The following is a 26,872-nucleotide window of genomic DNA, read 5'->3' as shown; positions in this document are numbered from 1 at the left end:
GTAATATAAGGGGCAGGAAAGTGGACGAATGGAAACGGGGGAACCAGGGAGGAAGTGGGTAGAGTGCTGTCACATTGAGGGGATTGCAGCTAATGTCACAAAACAAAATTTGAATAAATTGTTTAATGGAAAACTAATTTGATTTGTAAACTTTTACCCAGGCTACAATAAAATGTTCAAAAAATGAAAAAATAAAATAAGGAGAAGAGAATATTTGGGAATCCTTATCATTGAGTGTTGGATGGAAAAAGAAAACCTGGTGGAGGAGGCTGAATAAATTATGAAGAAGATAAGGTATTAATTACCAGGAGAAAGTATCAAAGAGTTTCAGTGAATGGGTAGTCACAAGTGCTGAATACTACAGAGAATAGCAGTTGGACAAAAACTGAAAGGAAATTTTTGTTTAAGCGGTCATAGTGATAGAGCTTAAAGGTTTTGAATACCGTAATATCTTAAGCACCTACAGATTTTGACTAACATAATTAATGTGTTTGACTTGATAGATGCGTATAGAACTCTGTTTCTAACAGAGAATACACATTCTTTTCAAACCTACGTGGAAGATTTAAAAAAAAAAAAAAGAAGAAACAAGTGAGCTAGTTAGCTGGCAACAAAAGAAGGCTAAATATAGTTGCTGTCAGACAAACCAAGTTCACTAATCACAATGTATAAAAATAGAAAATGAAGTGGATGACAAGTAGAGTATTTACTATCATCATAACACTATTTCCAGTTGCCATTAGTTGATTCTGACCCATGGCAACCCTTTGTGTGTCAGAGTAGAACTACACTCCGTAGGGTTTTCAGTGGCTGATTTTTTTGGAAGTAGATCGCTAGGCCTTTCTTCCAAGGCACCTCTGGGTAGACTCAAGCCTCCAACCTTTCGATTAGTACCCAAGTGGTTAACTGTTTACACCACCCAGTGGTTCTAACACTATACTTAAGGACTATACAAATGGAAGAAGACGCACACAACTATTAACACTGGACAGTCTCAGTGTTGGATCTAAGAATGACTTCTTATTTTTCCCTACTTTCTATATTTAAGGCAGACTAAGACAGACTAGGAAGAAGGACCTGGCGGTCTACTGAAAAACATTAGCCAGTGAAAACCTTAGGAATAGCAGTGGATATTGTCTGATATAGTACCAGAAGATGAGCCCCTCGGGTTAAAAGGCACTCAAAAGACAACTGAGGAAGAGCTGCCTCTTCAAAGTAGAATTGACTTTAATGACATGGACAGAGTGAAGCTTTCGGGACCTTCATTTGCTGATGTGGCACGATTCAAAATGAGAAGAAACAGCTGCAAACATCCATTAATAATAGGAATGTGGAATGTACAAAGTACGAATCTAGGAAAATTGGAAATCATCAAAACTGAAATGGAACACATAAAGATCACTATCCTAGACATTAGTGAGCTGAAATGGACTGGTACTGGCCATTTTGAATCAGATAATCATATAATCTGCTCTGTCGGGAATGACAAATTGAAGAGGAATGGCATTGCATTCATCGTCAAAAAGAACATTTCCAGATCTACTCGGAAGTACAGTGCTGTCACTGATAGGGTAATAGCCATACACCTACAAGGACAACCAGTTAATATGACTGTTATTCAAATTTCTACACCATCCACTAATGCCAAAGATGACTAAATTGAAGATTTTTACCAACTTCTTAAGTCTGAAATTGATCAAACATGGAAGCAAGATGCATGATAATTACTGGTGATTGGAATGGGAAAGTTGGTAGCAAAGAAGGAACAGTAGTTGGAAAATGTGACCTTGGTGATAGGAATGATGCCGGAGATCGTATGATAGAATTTTGCAAGAACAACGACATCTTCCTTGCAAATACCTTTTTTCAACAACATCAATGTGACTGTACACGTGGACCTCACTGGATGGAATACACAGGAATCAAATCAACTGCATCTGTGGAAAGACATGATGGAAAAGCTTAGTATCATCAGTCACAACAAGGGCAGGGGCCGACTATGGAACAATCAATTGCTCATAGGCAAGTTTAAGTTGAAGCTGAAGAAAATCAGAACAAGTCCATGAGAGCCAAAGTACAATCTTTAGTATATTCCACCTGAATTTAGAGACCATCTCAAGAATAGATTAGACACATTGAACACTGATGACCAAAGACCAGATGAGTTGTGGGATGACATCAAGGACATCATACATGAAGAAAGCAAGAGGTCATTAAAAAGACAGGAAAGAAAAGACCAAAATGGATGTCAGAAGAGACTCTGTAACTTGTTCTTGAACATAGAGTAGCTAAAGTGAAAGAAAAAAAGAAAGAAAGAACGAAGTAAAAGCGCTGAAGAGAATATTTCAAAGGGCAGCACGAGGAGACAGAGTAAAGTAGTATAATAACATGAGCAAAGACCTGGAGTTAGAAAACCAAAAGAGAAGAACACGCTTGACATTTCTCAAGCTGAAATACCTGAAGAAAAAATTTAAGCCTCGTGTTGCAATATTGACGGATTCTACAGGGAAAATATTAAACGATGCGGGAAGCATCAAAAGAAAATGGAAGGAATACACAGAGTCACCAAAAAGAATTGGTGAACATTAACTATTTCAGGAGGTAGTATATGATAAAAAACCGATGGTATTGAAGGAAGAAGTCCAAGCTGCACTGAAGACACTGGCAAAGAACAAGGCTTCAGGAATTGATTGAATACCCATTGTGATGTTTCAATAAATAGATGCAGCGCTGGAGGTGCACGTTCATCTATACCAGGAAATTTGGAAGACAGTTACCTGGCCAACTGACTGGAAGAGATCCATATTTGTGCCCATTCCAAAGAAGAGTGATCCAGCAGAATCCAGAAATTATTGAACAGTAACATTAATATCACATACAAGTAAAATTTTGCTGAAGATTGTTCAAAAACAGTTGCAGCAGTTTATCAGCAAGGAACTGCCAGAAGTTCAAGTTGGGTTCAGAAGAGGACATTGAACAAGGCATATCGTTGCTGATGTCAGATGAATCTTGGCTAAAAGCAGAGAATATCAGAAAGATGTTACCTGTGTTTTATTGACTATGCAAGTGCATTCAGCTGTATAGATCTTAACAAGTTATGGATAACATTGCGATGAATGGGAATTCCCAACACTTAATTGTACTCATGTGGAACCTGTACACAGACCAAGAGTCAGTCATTTAAACAAAGCAAGGAGGGATACTGTTCGGTTTAAAATCAGGAAATGTGTGTGTCAGGGTTATATCCTTCCACCATACTTATTCAATCTGTATGCTGAGCAAATAATCCAAGAAGCTGGACTACATGAAGAACGTCACATCAGGATTAGAGAAAAACTCATTAACGACTGCAATATGTAGATGACACAACCTTGCTTGCCGAAAGAGGACTTTAGGCACTTAGTGAGGAAGATCAAAGACTACAGCCTTCTGTATGGATTACACCTCAACATAAAGAAAACAAAATCCTCACGACTAGACCAATAGGCAACATCATGATAAATTGAGAAGAAAATATTGATGTTGTCAAGGATTTCGTTTTACTTGGATCCACAGCCAATGCCCGTGGAAGCAGTAGTCAAGAAATCAAACGATGCATTGCATTGGACAAATCTGCTACTAAAGACCTCTTTTAAGTTTTTTTTTTTTAATTGTACTTTAGATGAAGGTGTACAAAAGAAACTAGTTTCTCACTAAACAGTTAGTACCCATATTGTTTTATGACATTGGTTAACAGCCCCACGACATGTCAACACTCTCCCCTCTAGACCCTGGGCTCCCCATTATCAGCTTTTCTGTCCCTCCCCCCTTGCCTTCTAATACTTGTCCCTGGACTGTTGTGGCCTCCCAGTCTCATTTTTTGTTTCATGGGCCTGTCCAATCTTTGGCTGAAGAGTGAGCCTCGGGAGTGACTTCATTACTGAGCCAAAGGGGTGTCTGGGGGCCACACTCTCAGGGTTTCTCCAGTCTCAGGCCAGTAAGTCTGGTCTTTTTTTGTGAGTTAGAATTTTGTTCTACATCTTGCTCCCGCTCTGTCCAGGACCCTCTGTTGTGATCCCTGTCAGAGTAGTCAGTGGTGGTAGCCGGGCGCCATCTATTTGTACTGGACTCAGTCTAGTGGAAGCCATGGTAAATGTCGTCCATCTTTATAGTTTTAAAAAACAAAGATGTCATTTTAAGGACTAAAGTGCACCTGACCGAAGAATATTGAATATACCATGGACTTCCAGAAGAATGAACAAATCTGTCTTGAAAGAAGTATAGCCAGAATGCTCCTTAGAAGCAAGGAAGTCGGGACTTCGTCTCACGAACTTTGGACATGTTATCAGGAGGGACCAGTCCCTGGAGAAGGACATCATGCTTAGTAAAGTAGATGGTCAGAGAAGAAGAGGAAGACCCTCAAGGAGATGGATTATTGCAGTGGCTGCAACAATGGGCTCAAACATAACAATTATGAGGATGGCTCAGGACCAGGCAGTGTTTCGTCCTGTTATACACAGGATTGCTATGAGTTGGAACCGACACGACAGCACCTAACAACAACACATTAAAAAAAAAAATCGGGAATAGAAGATGATATTGACTGCAATTAGAGATAATTTTTTTAAAAAGTCTTTATCCATAACTTTGACACGATGAACTAGGTTTATGTTTCAAATCAGTCGATGTAGCATTTTAGATTGTTTTAGAATAATTATTTTATATAGGTATACAAAAGTGAGTGTCTAGTTAAGTTTAAACCAGAATTAATGTTACAAGGAAATATGTTAGAGTGCTTTTTATTTGAATGATATGAAGTATAAAAGCAGAATCAAATGATTGTTTTATCCTTATAGATTATTCCAAGCAGGATGTATCTCATAATAATTTTTCTTTCTAAATCCTGAGGATAATTTACTTGGATTTCAGAATATGGTTTAACATACACATCTACTCTTAATTCTTTTTTTTTTTTTTAACACTTTGTTGTTGTTGAGAATATACACAGCAAAACATACACCAACTGAGCAGTTTCTACATGTACAATTTAGTGATACTGATTACTTTCTTTGAGTTGTGCAACCATTCTCACTCACCTTTTCTGATTTGTTTCTCCCCTATTAACATAAACTCACTGCCTCTCAATTATGTAGCTGATCTTTCAAGTTGCTGTTGTCAATTTGATCTCATAAAGATATATCTTGAAAGAGTATAATGGTCAAAGCAGAAATTCTTTAATAGTTAAGCTAAACAATTGTTTGATTTTAACAAGACTTCACAGGGAATTTTTGGTTAAGGATTATCTCAAGGCAGTCGTTTCAGGGGTTCATACAGCCTCTGTGGCTCCAGAAAATCTAGATTCCATGAAAATTTGAAATTCTGTTCTGCATTTTTTCCCTTTTGATCAGGATTTCTTCTATAGAATCTTTGATCAAAATGGGCACCATCCAGTTCAGGTCTCATGGCAAAGGAGGCAGTTGTTCATAGAGGTAGTTAGCCACACATCCATTTTCTCCTCCTGTTCCTGACTGTCCCTCTTCCTCTGTTGATCCACAAAAATAGAGACCAATTGTTGTGCCTTGGATGGCCGCTTGCAAGCTTTTAAGACTCCAGGCACTGCAGTGAACTAGGAGGTATAACAGAAGCACTAAACACATTGGCCAGTTAACTGGGATGTCCCATGAAACCATGACCCCAAACTTCCTAACCAAGGAACCAAATCCCGTAATGTATTTGGGTGTATATAAGCAGCCTCAGTAGCTGCTCTTTTTTTTTTTTTTTTTGGTAAATACTGTCATGGATTGAATTGTGTTCCCCAAAAATATCCGTCAATGTGGCTAGGTCATGATTCCCAGTATCATATTATCATATGATTGTGTAATCTGATGTGATTTCCTTGTGTGTTGTAAACTTTATCACTATGAGGAGGTTATACTGATGACGTCTACAAGATTGGATAGTGTCTTAAGCCAATCTCTTTTGAGATATAGAAGAGAGAAGCGAGCAGAGACACATGGGAACCTCATACCGCCAAGAAAGCAGTATTTGGAGCAGGACGCGTCCTTCGGACCTGAGGTTCCTGCGCTGAGATGCTCCCAGATCAAGGAAAGACTGATGCGTCACAAAGACCCTCCTCCAGAGCCAACAGAGAGAGAAAGCCTCCTCCTGGAGCTGATGCCCTGAATTTGGACTTGTAGCCTACTGGACTGTGAGAGAATAAACTTGTCTTTGTTAAAGCCATCCACCTGGGGTGTTTCAGTTATAGCAGCACTAGATGACTAAGACAAATACTGATTCTTTTTTTAAAAGCAATTTGAAATGTTCACAAATTTAGATAGCATTGATGCACCTAGAAAATAAAACCTTATCAAAAATTGTGTAATTCACATGCACATGTATTACAGAACTGTGTATTTTATACTGAGAAACCTGAACTTTCTTTTGAGTCAAGTTGTAATTCTCTACAAAGTTACCATAAGTCGTTCAATTCCTTATCAGACATTGCTCTTCAGGGACAGGAAGTGACACTGTGTCAAGTGTTGTATGTATTTTATTTTAACGACATTTAATTTTCACAGTGGTGCTCAAAAGAAGATTACTGTATATTCATTTTATAGAAGTGGAAGCTGAGACGAAAAGTGGTTAAATATGTTGCGCAGTTAACATAGTTTATAGAGCCCTAGTTCAGAAAGTGCCCATGCAGTTTCCATTACTAGTAGTTTATAGCAACATGTTTGTCTCATGTAATGTTTTCCTTAATTCATCTTTCTTGCTGACCAAATATTTTATTTTTAATAGGAATATTTTAATATTAATTAAAAGATTCTAAATGGTCAAAAGACAAACTGCTCACTGGAAAAAAAATAGCCCTTAAACATACGAAAAGCACTCAACTCCATTCACAGTAAAGGAAATGTTGATCAAAACTCCAATATTGTATCTTACTTTTTAGACTGGCAAAAATTAAGAAAGTCTCATAACACATTGCGTGGACAAGGTGGTAGAAAAAAACCTTTATATTTTGCTGATAGAAGTGTAAAATGATAGAACTTCTGTATAGGGGAGTGTGATAATATGTATCAAAACTACAAATGTTTTACCCTTTCACTCATAATCCCAGCAAATCAATCCCAAAAAAATCCCTGCATATACAACATGACATGTCACAAGGGTGTTTGTTGAAACATTGTAATAGCAAAGGTTTAGAAACAACCTAATTGTCCATTCGTAACAGATTGGTTAAACGCTACAGCCACACAGTGGAATTTTGTGCAGCAGTTAAAAAAAGATGAGTATCACCAGCCATTCCTGTGGAAATATCTGTTGTTAAGTGAAAAATTCAAGGTGCTGAATAATTTTTAAAGTTTCCTGCTTTTTAAAAATAAGAATATAAATTCATATTTGTTTGAACATGAATAAAGAACCTTTAGAATAAATAAAAACTGTAACAATGATTACCCATAGAGGATGGGTTTGGGATTTGGATAGTAAGGAGACAAGGAGAGGAAGAAAAAGTCTCTTCTAATAATTTTTAGTCTTATTTTCTGTTTTAAGTTCTTACACACTTTTATGCAAACTATAAAATGATTTTCTCAAATTATGTGTTTTCTTTGGAACAGAAAATTATGAACATATAGTACTTGCTAAATTTTAAAAAATTTTACTGTAAAATGATATATTTTTTAAAAATTCTTTTCCTAGATCCATATTTATTCTCTTGGAATGACATTGTATTGGGGGGCTGATCATGAAGTACCTCAGAGCCAAGTAAGTCAAGTTTTTACATTTGTTACAATTTTTACATTTGTATAACTTTATACTTTTTACAAAGCTCTTCTACATATTTGTATACATTCTACAGCATGCTGTCAAGTACGCCAGTATCTCTCTGCTGGTGTTCACATTAGTAATGCCATACTTTCAGAATGAAGTAATGATAAAACACTGAACAAATTATTTTTGAAATATTTTTGGAATTATTAGCAATAACTAGTCATGTTTCCACAATTCAGCCTGTGAGACGTAGCTGTCCCTTTAAAAATTATACCAAGGGAAATGGGAGTGTAGTTTATTTCTTCTAATTTAATGATAGATAGAAGGGATTATAAATGTCTTTGATAATTCATTCTTGTACTGAATGAGATACCTTTTTTGGTACAAAAATGTTAGGAATAGTATCTCTATGTTGCAAAGTACAGTATAAAAGAACTTTATCACTTTTGTCTCTTGTTACTTCAAAAATCATACTTCACTATCCCCTGCAACAGCAGGTAACAAATATTAAATTAACACTTTTTGAAGTTTGAGACTCTGATAACCATTGGCTGCTTCTAGTCTTTATCAGAAGTTTGTTGCATTTAATCTTCTAAAATAATCCTGATTCCTAAAAATCCAGTATAAGTAGTAGAAAATAATAATTGAAAGTAGAAACATATCTATATTAAAACAATACATAACATAGAATAAGGCTTTATTTGACATTTAGAATCAAAAACTAAACTAGATGTGTGTGTGTGTTTATTAAATCTGAGAAGTAACAAGCACTTGAGGTGTTTATTCTAAAATTCAAACATCTTAATATCTATGGAAGATGAATGATATTCTTGACTTGGTTTGGTATCACTTTACATCATAAAAAATACTGAATATTTCTTTTTCTCCCCTCTTTTTCAATTCTATAAATATAAAGGAGAAAGTTAAATTATTATTGGAAATATTGGTTTCAAGTATATTATGCAGCCTGACTGCATGTAAAATGTGAACACAGACTATAATTAACACTTTATACTTTCTTCTGATAACTGGAAAGAAAGTCAATATAAATAACATTTAAATTGAAAGGAAAATATAAATGTTTACTTTTATTTTGAGATCAGAAATTACAATCATTTTGGAAGTACATAATATTAATTAAAAACTATTTATTAAGCACTTGCCTTGTGTCAGACACTGTACTAGTCATTAGGAATATAATGGCCCATGCCTGTGAAGTCATGGGAGGATGCAGCAACTAAATAGCTAATTACAACAAAATGCGATAAATGTATTTCTTTATCATACCAAAAAAGCAGAGTTTTTCTGTAATACTCCCCATATTGGGAGACTTATGCTAACCATCTTCTGCTAATTTTTTTTTGGACCATGAAAAGGTAAAATAGATATACAAGTAGATGAAGAATTCATTTCCTGCGAGTGTTTGAAGTGTATTTGGTGTGATTCTTGGAGTGGCCTGTCTCATGTTAGATAAGAAGATTTACTCACATTTATCAACATGACTTTTCCTTTCTTTATATTCAGCCTATCAAGCTTGGAGATCATCTCAACAGCATATTGCTTGGAATGTGTGAGGATGTTGTTTACGCTCGGGTTTCTGTTCGGACTGTCCTGGATGCTTGCAGTGCCCACATAAGAAATAGCAATTGTGCACCTTCATTTTCCTACGTGAAGCAGTTGGTGAAACTGGTTCTGGGAAATCTTTCTGGGGTAAGCCACAGTTCCAGTTGGTAAATATAGCCATATCTTAAAATTCAGGTAGCGTTATCACAAAATTTTCTTTAAAGATACGGTATCTATAGGTAGCATTTTGTCAAGGAAGAGTAGGAAAAGGAGTTTGAATTTCATGTTCTAATGTTGTTTACTTGAAATAGTACTTAAAAGTTAGAAGCCATTATAATAACTTAATTTCCTAGATCTTATGAGTGTTAGTGTTTTTCAGAATTTTATTCCTGAAAATATCATAGAATCATGTCATGTTAGAGCTGGAAATGTCTGCTCTTGTCTCCTTTCTTACATCTTTTACATCTTTTTTGAAAATATTTAAATATACTTTCTGTTACTTTATATCTTTCTCTTCATCACTCATTTGTCTGGATCCCTTAGTATTCTCCCATCCCTGCCCACTTTCTCTGAGGACTGTTACCTATTACGTAGGAATATGTGTTTGAATCCCTGCCAGATTGCCTAAGACTTGAATTCTTCCATATTTTCTCTTGTCTTAGATATGAAAAATCCCAAGAATAACAAACTCTATATCTAATAGTTCTAGCTCTGCTCTGCATTTCTATTCACCCTGGTTTGGATACTCTTTGTTTTTTGATATTTGATCTGGATCTAAACTGCCCTTATTCTTTAGGGTTATGGTCCCTGTGTGGTGGTCCCTCTCCTTTTTTTGTGGGCTACAAATTTGCCACTGTCAAACAGTATTCTTGGCTAGCTTCCTCTTAATTCCTTATCCCTAGGGGTTTAGTGCCACTGTCTTAACTAGGATGTTTTATGGCAGCCAGTGGTATAGCCAAACTCTACATGCTTTGCCAGTTGATCTCAGAGATCTTCTAGACAAGTGATTTGTAAACTACACACCATCAAGCCTTTGAGGTTTAGTAGTGGTGGGGAATGTAGGTAGTAAAGACAGAATCAATGGGGTTCTTGACTGCCCATTTCCCCTCCTTAACTAGAACAACTCTGATTTTATTTGATTAATTTGTTTATATTTCTGCATGTGATTTTTTTAACAAAGGTAATGTTACTAAAAAATCTATGAAAATCCTCTATAGTGACCAAAGTTTCCAACATACTTTCAAATGTTTTTTTGTTTAAATAAAAAAAAAAAATTCCTCTATGATCAAATAAGCTTGAGTCAAAACTACTTAAAATGAAACATATTTTCAACTGCCGAACTTGTCAGAGCCTTTAAAACACTAGTCTAAATTACTGATCTTCAAGTGGGATAGGTATGTAAATGACACATTTCCCAAATTTTCTAATCCCCAGAGGTCTTCTTCACGGCTATCATAACACTAATATTCTGTAGAACTCCCTTTGGAAAGTGTTCTTGTGTACTAACTTCTTCACTTTTATAGGTAAGGAAATTGAGACCCAAACAACTTGTAGGATTTAAGTTTTCTATTAGTTTATCCAAGGATCTTTCTACTATACCATACCTCCTCTAAAACATCTGTACTATTTGCTGATTCTATTCCAATAGTAAAATTGCTGGAAGTATTTTTTCCTTTGTCCATGAAGAAATATTCCTCCATGAACTTCTTTTATCCATCCAGTAATTGCCTATGCTAGATAAATTATCGCCATCCCTTTAAGGTCTAGCGTTTAGTTCAGTTGATTACAACAGATATTTATTGACCACCTACTGACATTTGCTTAATAATAAAATGCAAATAGGGCTATTGAAAGTAATAGCAAAACTTTTAAAAGCTATGAGAGTTTGAGGGGAAAGGATACAAAGTTTGACTTCTCTGAAAACTAACATTTTGAACTAGATTTTGTAGGCTAGGTAAAATGAGTAATCTAGGCCAAGGGAGGCAATCTTCGATAAATGCAGTGAAATGAGAAAGCAGGGTAAATTTGGGGAATAGTATTCAGTCTGATTTGGGGTGAGTTGTGCTGTGGAGTTGTTTACCAGGAGAAAAGAATAATAGGATCAGTGGGAATCAGAATGTAGAGAGCCTTCTTTTACACAGACACGTTTAGTTAAGCTTAATAATACAAAGTTTTTAGTTAAGTATGACAAGTATATTAATGGTTGCACTGCTCTTCATAGTCTCCTGGACATCACTGGACAGAAGTAACTTCAATAGCTACCCTTTTTTTTTTACATGTTTACTTGTGTCAGACATTGTGCTGAGTGGCTTACATGCATTGTCACATTTATTTATCATAACAACCTCAGGTTAAAAGTGATAATTTTATCCTCATTTTAGAGATAATGAAACTAAGGCTTATAAAGATTAAGTAAATTGCCCGTGGCCTCACCCATGGTAAATGACAGAGACACAATTGGAACCTGTCTCTCTGATTCCAAAATCCAGGCTGTTAGCCAGTATGCTCCTCTGAAGCCATTGCCTTGAGTAACTGAAAGAGTATTTCACAAATGTGAAATTCATTCTAAGCAACCATAATTGTTACTCATTTAAAATTAATTAGCATAGAGTAATGTCAGTAGGCCAGGTTACTTGTCCTGGTTCTTTCACTGATTTAGTGTTTTAAAACCTTTAATCTCAATTTTACTTACCTGTAAAGTAGAAATAATAGTATATCCCATGCACCCATTTTACTGAGCAGTTGTGAAGATAATTATTTCAATATTGATGAGCTGCTTGAAAGTCCTTAGAAAGACTTTCCTTGCTATTTACCCTTTTATCTGTAATACTAAAAAACCAAAACCAAATCCATTGCTGTTGAGTCGATTCCGACTCATAGCGACCCTATAGGACAGAGTAGAACTGCCCTGTAGGGTTTCCAAGGATGTAATCTTTACAGAAGCAGACTGCCACATCTTTATCCCATGGAGTAGCTGGTGGGTTTGAATCACCGACCTTTTGGTTAGCAGCTGAGTTCTTAACCACTGTACCACCAGGGTTCTTTTTTAACTGTACTTTAGGGATAATAATAATGTCTACCACATGAGGTTGTTTTGAGGATTAAATAAGATGAAGTATGTAAAGCACTTAAGCCAGTGCTTGGCATATAATAACTGCTCAATAAGTAATAGCTATGATTAATAGTAGCTTTAATGCAGAGACTCAGAGATTCAGGATGTTTTCTATCTCTTCACTTACAGCACAGTGCAATCTGGGCTAATAATTATTTACTCAATTTCAGTGATAACTTTATTTCAGAAATACTTCCATTTAAGTCTTCTTATAGGTAGGAAACATAACGCTAGAGCCTTGAATACACTACCTTAGATGCGGGTTTTTAATACATACTCAAACTATTAAAATGTGTATGTGTATAAATAAACGTATCTATGCATGCTCTTGGTGCCAGATATAAGTAATTATATTTTACCATTCTCTTTCCTTCTATTTATTTCTCAAAGTCTCTTCTCTAGTTGGTCATCTGAATAAACCAAGTTTTCTAACTTTTCATCCCATATAATGTGATGTTTGACCAAATTTGACAGACTTTGTTTTAAATAAGTACCTTTGGTTAAAGTTATGAAAGTTTAAGACTACTTAAACATTTGTGTTATAAAGGAGCATTGATTTGAATTTAATCGTCATCCTCCTGTAGGTTCATTTAGTTTGAAGACTTAGCATTTCTCAAATGTAATTTTGGTAAGCAAAATCTAGAAAATCAGTTTTGAAAACAGATTTGAAGAGAAGATTTTAAATCAGTATCCTCAATGCATAGTTAACAATCACGAGAAAACTTTATTTTACCAGAATTAACGTGGTTTAAAAGTTATAAACTTGAGAGATGAAAGTAGTTATCAGTTGGGGGTGGGGGAGAACACTTCAGGTTTACTGTTTTCAGATGGGACTCATTTTTTAACAAAGTCTGAGTAACTTTGTTCCCTAATTAGCAGATTACTTTTTGGTGACTGTTTCTTTCCTTTTAATTTCCTCAAGATGAGTTGGCCAAAACTAAGCTACATAAGTGTTATTCACGGAATACAAATTTACAGTAGGACTCTGAATCTAACTCTTAATGCTATCCCCTCCAAAATGGTCTAACTAGTGTCACTCTGTAGACAATTACCATGAAAATAAAAGGGAGATTCTTTTGTCAAACTTGATTTTTGATTACCTGCATACAGACGGATCAGCTTTCCCATAACAGTGAACAAAAGCCTGATCGAAGCCAGGCTATTCGAGACCGATTGAGAGGAAAAGGATTACCCACAGGTAAGAGTCTATTAATAGAAAATATCAGATTTTGACTTTAACTCCACTTTACTTCCACTGTTGTCCTTTGTGAAGTCATACTTACCTGGCTAGGAAATCTGATCATTGTGACAAGTAGAAAATAAATAAGCAAAGTAGATGGGGAGCAGACAGGAACACATAAATAAATCTACTTAATGTTTTACAGAAAACTCTGTTAATACAGTTAGTGCTCTCTCAGTAAATCATTTCCTTTTCTAGTATTGTTACTATATCAATATCATTTGTTTACTTTATCATGATTTTTATATTAAAAATACAACTTATGCTATAACCAAATAAACGCATACATGTTTATGAACATGAACACTACTAAAATGAAAGTTTCAGAAAGCAACATTATTCTTATTACAGTCTGATACTTTCTATTCTATCTTTTTTTTTTAATGCTAGTCATAACCCACTAAATTGATTTTATATAACCAGTTTCATGACTTGCAGTTATCAAACACTGTATAGGTTATAATTTTTTGCTCAGTAGATAAAAATTGATAAATAGTGGTTTTGCTCTTTGCCAATAGCATTAGATAATTGTGGGGTCCTATGATAATTATTTAATTGACTTTTTAAAAGAAATGATTAGAAACTCCTAACACTTGAAATAAAAGTACAAAAATGAGTTTTTATGTGCCTATTTTTAAGTATTAGGTTTCAGGCTTGACTTAACTTACAAAGTGAACTTTAGATTTTACTCTTTACCTTTGTTTTATTTCTCATGTAGCAGTATTGTGAATTATGATAATCTAAATATTAACAAAAATATTTTGTAGATGAAGTATTTTATTGTGTTAGATGTTGGAGCTGAAGGGAAATAAATGCAAAGATTGCTTCAATGTATTTTAATAAAACATGTTCTGATTGACATAGCCTAATAAAATAGATTAAAATGTTAAGGTGTTTATTTTTAATTTAATCAGATAATCAGAGCACAGATGTCTTATTTGAAACCTATGAGAAAGTTCTCATTTTGAAAACTAAATATAGACATTTAATTATCTGAACCAAACATTTTATATAATTCAACACTCTTATACCTGAGAGGGAAAAATTTCCTCTAAGCAAGTGTACTGCTTGAGAAGTCTAAGAAAAGCAGTAAAATCATTTCTAATGGAGTGAATTTATAATGGTACAGTTCTAAAGTGTCTGTTTTGGTGCTTCCATTTTACTTACTATGAGTAAAGACTTTTGCTGGAGACGTATCTTAGCTTTCATTATAATAAATTTATTCCTGGTTAGATCAGTTTGTTTCTAAAACATATATTATCACTTTGTACGTGGATCAAAAGAACGCAAGGCAGAGACTTTAACTTACTTTTTACAGTGCTTTGATGATGATTTAAAAAGTATTTTAACCTTTTCCTTACTATACTTATGTCCCCATTATATAGACACAGCTTCTTGTAGGTAAAAATCTGTTTCCTGTTAGTTTAAAATTATAGTAGGATTTGAGATATGATATAACAAGAATCATTGAGATGTGATACAGTATTCTTGCTAAGAATGGCAAGAATTTTAATAATACATAAATTTTTCAGTCAATCTTCTGTTTTAGAATTGCATAATATTAGAAAACTATAGATGAATGCCAATAGCAAGCTGAAAAAATCTTTTTCAGATAAACACATTGAACCCTTTAATAAGTGAAACATTAGATTTGAAAGAACTGATTTCTGTTTCTCTCATTTCTTTCTAGTTCCTCTGCTTCTCCTCTCTCTCTCTCTCTCTCTCTCCTTTCTTATTTCTTCTTCCTATTCTTTCTCTAACCTCTTTTTGGAGTTCCCTGCTATCATCTCCTACTACCATTAACTGACTATATTATAGGATTGAAGTTTGTTTGCTTGTTTGTTATTTATTGATTTAGTAAATATAATGTTATTTTATCTATTATTAATTTTTAAAGACAGTTTATGTTTTTTCCTGAAAACAAAAAAAGTGTTCTTGTGTATATGAGACCCTCATTCTATCCCTATCCGTCATGGGTCTATAGAAAAGAAAAAAAGATCACCCCTAGTATATTTAGTTTACCAATTTTAAAGAACATAAAATGTTAACATAGTTTAGATTATGTTACTTTCAGTGATTCAAATTCTTATTGTTACAGACATTAATTATTACGTAGTATTATAGAGGAAAGGAGCCCTGGCAGCACAATGATTAAAGCACCTGGCTGCTAACTGATAGGTCAGCAATTCAAATCCACCAGCTGTTCTGTGGGAGAAAAGACCTGGTGGTCTGCTCCTGTAAAGATTACAGCCTAGAAAACCCTATGGAGCAGTTCTACTCTGTCATATGGGGTTGCTATGAGTCAAAATGGACTTGATGGCACACAACAACATTATAGAGGTAGCAATTAGAGATTAGGCTGAATCTATATAACATATCTTAAATAGCAGCTTATTTATTTGTCATTTATACACACACATACATTTATAAATATGTATATTTATGTTTTAAATAAAAGTTTAGCTCTCTGGTCATGTAGATGCTAGGGATAGGGAAGAATTACTGTATTGAGTACATAGGTTTTGTAGGTATTCAATGATATTTGTTAATTGAATGGATAATGAGATAAGGTTTTATAAAATATTAGAGTTTGTAATGTAATATAATCATATATTTATCATTTTTAATGGTTCCATGAAAAAATATGCAAGACTCTAATTTATTTACTTATATAGCATATTTTAAACATTGTTGTGTGCAGTAAAAAGAAAAATAAACTGCAGTTTACCACCTTGTCTCATTATTAGACTGCTGTAATGATAAAAACATCAGAAGTTTTAAACCAAATTATTAACATAGCAGCCTTTTATTTCTTACTTTATTTTTATAATATTGGAAGGATCTAGTGTTATTGTTTATAATAACTATTTAGAATTCTTATGACTAGAAGACTGTCTAAATACAGATAATCAAGGACTGAGTAGTGACTTTAAAAAATTAACAGAGAAGTCCTTAAATAAAATGTCCAGTGATTTTATTCTCTAACAGTCATATGTCTTTATCAGAGAATAAAAATCTCCCCTCTTATCTAAAATCAAGAGAATTTGCAAGGAATTATGATTTGTCACTCAGGATAAACCAAGTTTATGTTTTTGAGTAGAATTAGAGGTCCTTAAGAAACAGTAGTCTTGTTTGGATTAAGTATAATGGAAGAACATTCCTCAGAACTGCCTAACCATTGCTTTCCACAATAATAGTGCACAAGGGCTCTTTTAATTTACCTTTAACCTGGCCAAAGCCATTATAAAACTATATCTCAAAGACAGAATCAAAATAAATGTATTAATTATAGCCATTACCAGGCAGAAGCAATGAGCAGATAATAGCCAATGACATAGACTAGTCTAAAAAGTTTAAGATTTAAAAAAAAATCTCCTGAAGAAGAGGGATTCTTTTGTGACACCGGTGTTATATTTGGGCAGTGCCAATTCTTAATTGTTAATGATCATTTTTAACCAAGAAACCTTTTCTTACTACAGTAGTAAAACCTTCCCTTCGATGCAAACCAACCTAAAACCTTTATGTATTGATAGTCTTAGTTTCTTAGGCTCCTGAATACAGTCGTCAGTAAAGAAAATGTCAGGATGGGCAGTGAGATACAGAATTAAATTAAAAAAAGTGAGAAGATTTAAGAGCAATGCCTTATATCTAAGTAATTTAGTTGTTCAACTAAAACTTAAAAATAAAATTTTTCATCTATAAGCAGTTGACCTTAAAAGGTCTCTCCTTAATATCTCAGCTCTGAGATATGTCACACAAGCTAAGGCCTAAACTAGTGGGCTGTCTGCCTCCAGTTTGTTACCTAACACTGCTAATGCTGATAAAATGGCTTCCCTAAACAGAAGGAAATCAAACATTTCCTGCCAAGTTTAAGGTGAAAACCTACACCAGGATCAGATCAGCATGATAGTGCTTCAGAACTTGGGTGTATTGATAATATCATCTTTCTTTTTTATGTACTCGATTAACACATTTATGAGGACAGATGGGGAACCAAGGAGCTGCTTTTAATATTGAAATGTCATTTTGAAGTTAACTTCTAACAGATGCTGTGAATTTTGGAGTCTTTGTGTAAGGGGGAAAAGGTGAATGATGATAACTAATTAAGGATAATATTATTCATATGTTACCAGTTTAGTTAGAATGTACTTTAGAAGAAATATTTTTTAATTTAACTGAAATAAATTGACATGTTCTTTATGAAGAGCTTTTATGTTTTTAAAATCTTTTATCTGTAGCTCTTTAAAGTGTATTTATTGTTACCCATTTAGTTTTAGCAAGCTATGCATTCTCCAAAAGAAACGTGTTTGTGGTTCCATTTTTAAAATTGGACCCTTACAATTGTATGAAATCTAATGTTGTCTATAAACTCTCTGAACTCAGAACCTCTCCAGAAGATGAAAAATTCACTTGTAGTCACTACCTATCCTATTTTGATAATGTGATATTTTTTATTATAGAATAAATTTAAAACTTTACTGGAAGATTTTTTTTTAATCTCTGGTTTTATGATTTCCTGTCAAAAGAACTTTAAAACCTCTCAAAAGAACTTTAAAATTCCTCCTCAATAAATAATTATATGCTGAGGAAAATTAAGTAGCAACAGAAAAGTGGGCAAAGTTTAGATTTTTGTTACCCTTGTTCTGAAGAGCTCATAATACTTCATATAAGTTAACCCATTTATCCTGTCATCTCTAAGAAGAAGGAATAATAGATTATATTCACAGTTTTGTAGACAGACTAAGTGAGAAACATGGCAATTAAGTAGCTTGCCCAAGTTCATGAATTAATTGGTAAAGCTAGAATTAAAACCCAGGCCTCTTGACAATAATCTTTCTAGTAAATTGCATTACCTACATTGGCTTAAAAATGTTTCAAAAAGTTGTATAATAAATCCATTCTAGAAGCATTCTTTTGGGATCTATTTTATCAGGACCTGGAGATACCAAAATAAAAAATAAAAAAAATAAGACATGGTCCTTTATATAATGTTATTGTTCCAGTTGGCAGGAGGAGGTGTATCAAAATAATGACAGATAATTTTAATACAGTGAGACAAGTGTCCTAATAGTGGCCCAGTGTACTCTGTGCATATAGTGAAAGGAGTAACTATTTCTGCCAAGAAGCATTCTGTAGAAATTGTTTAAGAACAGCTCCACTGGTTTTGCTTTCAGAATAACATCAGCTTAATTTTCTATGATCATAATGGGTTGTAAGCACAGTTATTAGCTGTACTTAATTATTTCAATATTATTACCCGTTAGGTAAAACAGTTACATACTTAGATACATATTTAGAAAGATCTTCTGGAAAGCAGTTGAAGGAATTGCATTTTATCTAGGCTAAAATAAGATAATTGACACTGGTATTAACAACAGTTCGTGATTTCCACTGGTGCAGCAAATTTAAGCATCTAAATATGCGTCTAGAACTCCATGTTTTTCTTCACTTGTGTGGCCAGTTCTATATTCGAAGTGTCATTTTGAATTTGCAGATTAATGAATTTTTTTCTTAGCGCTTTACCAACATGAAGCAACCACAATACTATATTATGCCATCAGTTTATTTAGAAAGAATTATAGTTGTCATAACTAAATTATCATAAAAGTATTACATATTGTTTTATTTTACATAAAGAAATCCCTTTTGCCAAAGTTCAACCTATAAAGTATTAATCAGGCAATTATGTGTCCAGCTATGCAGTTGAAGATAGTGAGCATCATTAATATGACAAGATGCAGTAAGACTTCTGTCAGTTAGGAATATTTGTTTTAAGAATGGTGAGATCCACCTTTCCACAATGTACCTATAAAGATGTGTCTCCTTTTCCCTCCAAAAACCAAATGGAGATAGTTCTAGGCTAATAGATCCACTGGAAAAACCACTTACCTAAAAACATCTCTTTCCTGCTGCTTCCTTCCACTTTCCTCCACAGAGTCTTTTATGCTTTTGTGGATTGTAGTTTTATCATTTTACTTTAGGCCCATCTCTGACAAGTATACACACATCACCATGTACCTTATCTCACCCCATTTTCCTCAACTTTTTCCCCAGTTTCCTCAGAAATATTACTACCCCCTCTTTCTTTCTTGTTCTTCTTCCTATTTCAGTATCCCTTTCTTTGTTCTGTTGGCAGCCCAGAAATGACCTTAATTATGACTCAAAATCATCTTTTGTAAGTAATAATGAAATTCTAATTTACTTCTTATAATTTTCAAGCTTATAATGACAGAGCAAATTGAGCCTTAGGCAGTATACACTAGCCTCAACAGTGAACTAAAGCGCAATAGTATGCCATTAAAACATATTAGACCAGGGAGTGACATCATGCAGCTTACGTTTAAGGGATAATTCTGGCTGCTGAGTGGTGAATAGTTGGACGGGGAAAGTAGAAGGGGGGCCAATCCATGCAGTCATCTAGATTTGGACACACAGGTTGATTTGTAGACTTAGGCATGGAAAGACGAGAAAGCTGTCTCTCCTGATGCTTCCTTTTTCTTGGTGGAGTATAAGGCAAAAACATCAGCTAAAAGAGATGAGATTTAAGGTGGGAAATTTGAAGAATGGGGAAAATACTCAACAGTCAATGTAGAAAGTGAATGAACTTACCATTAAACATTGTGTCCAAAGTGGGTGACCATAAACTTATAACCAAGCCCATTGCCTTCAAGTCGATTCTGACTCATAGTGACCCTATAGGACAGAGTAGAACTGCCCCACAGGGTTTCCAAGGAGCTGCTGGTAGATTTGAACTGCCAACCTTTTGGTGAGCAGCCAAGTTCTTAACCACTGTGCCACCAGGGCTCCTGCACAGGCGGAAAGGTTATGATTTACAACACATATTTTGGGGGGATATAATTCAATCCATAAAATTCCACCCATTCGCCCCCCCCAAATTCATGTCCTTCCCACATGCAAAACACATTTATCCCATCATGTCATCTTAAAAGTTTTAAATCAACTCCAAGTCCAAAATCTCGTCTTCTGAATCATCTACATCAAATATGGGTGAGACTTTGGGTGTATTTCATCCTGGGGCAAAATTCCTCTTCATCTGTGAACTTGTGAAATCTAGACTACAGGTTATCTATTTCCAAGGTGCAGTGGTGGACCAGGCACAAGGTAGACATTTCCATTACAAATGGGAGCAAGTAGAGGGAAAGAAGGAATTAACAGGCACCAAGTGAGTCCAAAACCCAGCAGAACAATTTACCTTAGCTCTCAAGGCTTGAAAATAATCCTCTGTTCTCTGAGACCATCTGGGCAATGGCTCCACCCTCCAGACTCTGGGTGTTGGCCATGCTCTCTGGATTTTGGGTGGAGGCCCCTCAACCCTGGGCTTAGCTCCACCTTCCAAGCCCACCTGGATGGCAGCTCTGCTCCCTTGACTTTGTGCAGCCCCATTCTCCTAGTCCATCTGAGTTGCAGCCCCACCCCCTCAGCTTTGGGCAGTGGCCTCATCCTCTTGGTCAGCCCCACACTGTGGAATGGAGTTGGTAAAGATCTGATCTTTGAAACCTGAGAAGGCCATGTCTCTACCTATTGACGCCCCAGAGGCCATGGCCCTACCTTTTGAGACCAAGGCAGCTCTGATTTCTGTGCCCCTTCCAACAGTTCTGCTGATCTCTGAGCCGCTCCAGGGATGGTTCTTTTCTTGGAGGAAAACAGATGTAGCTCCTTTGGCTTGTTTCCTGACTGTAGAATACCAACAGACAGATGGCATTCTTTCCTTTCGTTCTTTTTTTTTTTTTTTATTCCTTTTGTTCTTTCTGTGTCCCCCTCAGTCTAAGCTGATGGGTTTTCTGCTGTGTTAATTGGTTAGATCAGTCAGTCACAGGCTTAATCTCTTTAACAAAAGATTGTGTAACCACATCCTTAGTGAAATTCTAGTACACATGTCCTTAGTTTGTACAACAGAATTTTCCAAATCTTTAAGTTTTGTTTTCATTTCACACAGTTCATTTTTAAGTCCATCCCTTTCCTCTTGCATTTTACCATAAGCAGCAAGGAGAAATCACACAGCCCCTTTAAGGTTTTGCTTAGAAATCTCCTCAGCCAGATATTAAAGTTCTTCACTTATAAGTTTACCTTCCACCAAACATTTTAACATAATTCAGACAAGTTCTTTGCCACTGCAATTGTCCAGTCACGTGTTCATCATGTTCTTTTAAAGCCTTACCAGAAGCACATTTAATGTCCCCATTTCTAGTTACATTCTGTGCTGGCACCATATGTATTCTCTAAGATGATAGAGAGTTTCTCTATAGCTCTCCTCACTTTCTTTTGAGCCCTCACCAGAGTTGACATCCATAATTCTACGAACAGTCTCTTCAGGGCAATCTAGGCTTTTACTATTAGTCACCTTATAACTCTTCCAGCCTTCACCCATTACCAATTCCAAAACCACTTCTACATTGTTGGAATCTGCTAGAGCAGCGCCCCCAATTCTTGTTATCAGATTCTATCTTAGTTATCTAGTGCTGCTATAACAGAAATACCACATGTGGGTATCTTTAACAAGCAGAAATTTATTTTCTCACAGTCTGGGAGGCTAGAAGTCTGAATGCAGGATGCCAGCACTAAGGGAAGGCTTTCTCTTTCTGTTGGCTCTAGGGGAAAGTCCTTGTCTCTTTGAACTTCTGCTCTTGGGCTATCTTCATGTGTCTTGGCATCTCTCCCCCGTCTCTGTCTGTTCGCTTGCTGGTTTAATCTCTTACATCTCAAAGGAGATTGGCTCAAGATGCACCCTACACTAGTCGTCTCTCAATAACATAACAAAGACAACCCATTCCCAAATGGGATTATAACCACAGGTTATGATTTACAACATATTTTTGGGGGACACAATTCAGTCCATAACAATATTCCATCAGTTTTCAAGAATATATCTATGTTCTCTATTATTCCATAAAATTTTATATTAATGAGTTTTAGAATGTGTTTAAGAATGTAGCTTACCGATAAAATACTGTAATACATATGTCTGTTTATCAATTTTCAAATTAGATTAGAAGCTAGAGTCTATGATGTTCATGTGGCTGGTTGTGGTGTGTTGTATTTCTCAGTGTTCTTTTTATGAGATGTTCCAAATATGTATGTTATCCTTATTTGCACTAAAGTAGATCCATGTTTAGGAGGAAGAAGTATAAGAAAAGCACAGTGATTTAATCTATTCTCAAATAAGCAAAATATTGATTGCATTCTGAAATGAGTTAACCTTTCTTAAGGTAAAATTTGTAGTCATAGAATTAAAGCTTATGACTTTTAACCTGATGTATTGAAGAGGCAATTGACCTCTTCAAATGAATGAATAAACAGTTTATTATTACTAGGAAATTTTAGTTATATCTACAGCCAGTAGGTTATCAAAAAAAGAGTTCACAGAGGTAGTACAGGAAATCTACATGTTTATGGACTATTAGGTTAGTAACTATAAAGTATTTTTCTACATTTCTTTTTTCAGTGGTGGAGCCACATATATGATTTTCTGTTTAACCTATGGATTCACAAAATGGATTTCTGGGTGGGCAGTTTTTGGTATATCAAATTAATTTACAGACTGTTGCTTTAAAAAATTAGACTGGCTTACTGGTTTTTAACTATATGAGGGACTAAAGACTAATTAAGAATTAGTGCTTTATTCTGTTTGATAAGTATTGATACATTATATTCTAGAGGAAAAGCTATTTTAGTTCATGATGGTCTGCTATGGAAATAATTATGGTTTCTTACATAACATTTTATACACAAACAAATTATCTGGAAACTAATCATAATAAAACCTTGGTACTTACGGATTCCAAATGACAGTCTTTTTTTCCATCTAGAATATAGCAGCTTATGTTCCTTGTCTAAGCATGTTTATATAAAACACCAAATGTACCAGGGCTTTATATTGAATTGTAACACATTATTTCAGCTATACCTTTAGAAGTTAAAGGAGTGCACCAAACATTCTATTATTAGGTCAAACCATTTCATAGATAATGAATATCACAATACCATTAAAGAAAGTAAGTTCGATATTATTGATTTTATTAGAAAAGAGACATTGATCTATGAAAGTTACACAAACACAGCATCTCTTTCCATTACCACCACCACTATCCCATTTCATCTCTGATCCTCCATTTAGAAATTTGTCACCACTTTCATTGTTAATAGTGAGATTACACTCCAGTTTATTTTCTAAAAATTCTGTGCATACATGATAGATTCTTATCATTCCAGGAAGAAGCTCTACTTCTGATGTACTAGATATACACAAGTCTCCATTCTCTCATCAGACCTTTCTTAACAAAGGGCTTAGTAAATCTATGGGATTTCTGTCCATCAGAGACACACAAGATGAAGAAGATTATGTCCAGGACATTTCACCAGATAATAATTCTGGACAAGAAGATTCTGAAAATACCTGCTCCCCTTGCCAGTTTAAAGCTAGTATAGAAAAAAAAGTTACCTCAAGCATTGATGTACTTCCCAAGAAGAAGATTTGGGCTTCATCCATGGACTTGCTTTGCACGACTGACAGAGAGTCCCCTTCTGGAGAGACTGGCAGATACCAACGCTGTCTCCCTGAGGCAGTAACAGTGCAGACTTCAACTGCTCCTAGAAGAAAGGAGGCAAGATACTCAGATGGAAGCATAGCCTTGGATATCTTTGGCCCTCAGAAAACGGATGCAATATACCACACACAAGAATTGCCTACCTCCTCGGCAATATCAAATGCTTTGGACCGAATCCGAGAGAGACAGAAGAAGCTTCAGGTTCTGAGAAAAGCCATGAATGTAGAAGGTTAGTAATTTTGTGTGTGTCTGAAAGAGAATTGAGTTGAAATATTTAAAATTGCATTTTGAAATAAAGAAGGGTTAAACTATTCTACAGTCTTATTTCTGCTGCCAAACCTTTGTACTCAGGTTAAATAGTCTTTTCTTCTCTGTGAATTTCTGTTCTCCCTTCCACCATAACTCTAATCAAAGCACCCTGCTTCCACAAAGTTATCCCAACTAAATATGCCCAAACCAGTTGCTTTATATTCTCTTAATATTATGGGTGGTATATTTTTTAATTCTAAATTTCTCAAGGAGTCTCTGGGTGACACAAATGGTTAAACACTCAACTATTAGCCAAAATGTTGGTGGTTCGAACCCACCCAGAGGCTCCTTGGAAGACAGGCCTGATGATCTGTTCCCGAGAGGTCACAGCCTTGAAAATCCTATGGAGCAGTTCTGCTCTGCACACATGCAGTTGCCATGAGTCAGAATTGACTCAATGGGTAACTAACAACAATAGAGATGAAACTGTGGTTAATAAGGTGTCAAGAAGTTCTAAATTTTAAGTTTGTCAAGGGCAGGAGCCATGTTTTCTATTTCCTTTGACTCCTCCCCCGCACTGACTATCATGCACTGTCTAGTAGAAGGCTTCAGTACATGACTGATTCACAGAAACAAGAAACAGTTTGGTAGAGTAGCATAGTGCTGCTGCAGTGGTTCCCAAACCCCTGGCTTCAGCAAATTTGGGGGCATGACTCTTGGAGGTTATGATTTGTTTGATCTGGAATGAAGTTTTGAATCTTTATTTTTAAGATGATAGTTTATGAACTTCAGAGGCAGACAACCTAGATTTGAATTAGTTATTCCATTTAATAATTACATGAGCTTTACTTTGGCAATTGGGCTTGATCTAAGTCTCAGCTACTCCATCTGTAAAATGGGCTTAATTAAAGTAGATTCATTAGGTAATGATTATAAAGTTATTACATTATTAGTATGAGGAATATAAAAATGTTCATAAATGAGAAATTATTATTGTTTCAGGGCAAAGCTTTGTTTCAAAAATACCTGATTCACATATAAAACTCAATATATTGAATGGAATAAAATTATCTTCTAGAGATATGGATAGAGGTTACCTTTATTATAGACAGATGGAAGAGAAAACAGAAGAAGGAAGAATTTTTAAGTTATTTCTGTTTTTGAAAATTAAAGTTCTGTAACTGTCCCATGCCTCCTAGAGAAACCCTGTGATATAGCTGATTAAAGGGAACTTTAAGGTGCTTTCTAAGTTCGAAGATAGTAGTGACAGTCAAGGTCAGATTCATCGTTAAGATGATTGTGCCAGTGCAGTGTTGTTTTTTATTTTTATCCATAGATTGCCTTTAAAATACTGTGCTGAAGATTTGTTACTTAAGTTTTATATAGTTCTGAAGTTGAACATACCTCTCCACATTGTGTTTAATTTCTAGTAAAACAAGCTTTGCGATTCTTTTTTTTAATTCAGGAATTGCTAATCATTAAAGCATATGAAATTATTGAATATTTAACTAATTTTATGGGTTTGTATATAACATGTATTTTTTAAGACATTAACTCTGAGATGGTTCTGTATAATCTTGATCTATAAATATTCAAAGACAGAATATAAAAACTTAGAAATTTATTGTATGCATGATTTCACTGTTAAACTCTAATTGGTAAACTTTTGGAGTTGTGGCAGCAAAGAGTAGGTACTTCCTGTTTCTTCAAAAAAAAAAAAAACAAAAAACCAAATCTCCCCTTTCAGAAGGTGTATTTCATGTCTGTTTAATGTTGCACAGCAGGTAACATGTGAATAATAATTTAGCCTGACCCTCTTATGAGCATGAGCTTATCATCCTCATGGAGATATTTAGTGTAAAGAAAGCTCATTGTGTAAAAAAAAAAAAAAACTCGATTCAAATAGATGAAACTGTAATAATCTTAGAATACAAATAGTAAAATGCATACCAACCTAAATGACTTTCAAACTTTTGAAAGTTTTAGTAATATCTTCTCTTAAAATGTGAATATTAAAAATCAAACCATAATTTCTAATGTTCTCATGTGTGATCTAGTTTTGAAAGATAGTTTGCCTTAATCTTTGTTAAATTAATAGGAATATGAAGTAGTGAAGTTTGAGGATTTTTTTTTTACATTTGAACCCCAGTTTGAGAGTTAAACAGGAAAGAAATAATCCTAATGAAAATGTATTTAATTTGCTAAATTACGCTATAATAGTCTATTTAATATATTTTGTTTCAATAGATGATTTTTGTGATGTCCTATAAAATTACCTATAGGGTTGCTATGAGTTGGAATCAACATGAGGGCAGTGGGTTTGCTTTTTGGGTTTTTTTAAGCAAATGTCCTATATTGCAAATGGTCCATTATCTTCTCAGGAAGTGCGTG

The 26,872-nt window shown here is 34.8% G+C and overlaps 1 protein-coding gene across 1 annotated transcript in view; it reads left to right on the top strand.

The window, feature by feature from the left end:
• PTPN13 (protein tyrosine phosphatase non-receptor type 13) overlaps nt 1–26,872 on the top strand; it is a 192,920-nt gene that overhangs the window by 43,281 nt on the left and 122,767 nt on the right. The window contains exons 3-6 of the mRNA XM_023725318.1: nt 7,681–7,746; nt 9,277–9,462; nt 13,538–13,625; nt 23,898–24,461. Coding sequence (XP_023581086.1) covers nt 7,681–7,746; nt 9,277–9,462; nt 13,538–13,625; nt 23,898–24,461 — 904 coding nt within the window. The remainder of the gene's footprint in view (nt 1–7,680; nt 7,747–9,276; nt 9,463–13,537; nt 13,626–23,897; nt 24,462–26,872) is intronic.

The sequence above is a fragment of the Trichechus manatus genome, unplaced genomic scaffold (genome assembly GCF_000243295.1).
Source record: "Trichechus manatus latirostris isolate Lorelei unplaced genomic scaffold, TriManLat1.0 scaffold00296, whole genome shotgun sequence".
In the NCBI taxonomy this organism is placed as follows: domain Eukaryota; kingdom Metazoa; phylum Chordata; class Mammalia; order Sirenia; family Trichechidae; genus Trichechus; species Trichechus manatus.
The sequence above is the reverse complement of the archived record's forward strand: the minus strand, read 5'-3'. Positions and strand labels throughout refer to the sequence as shown.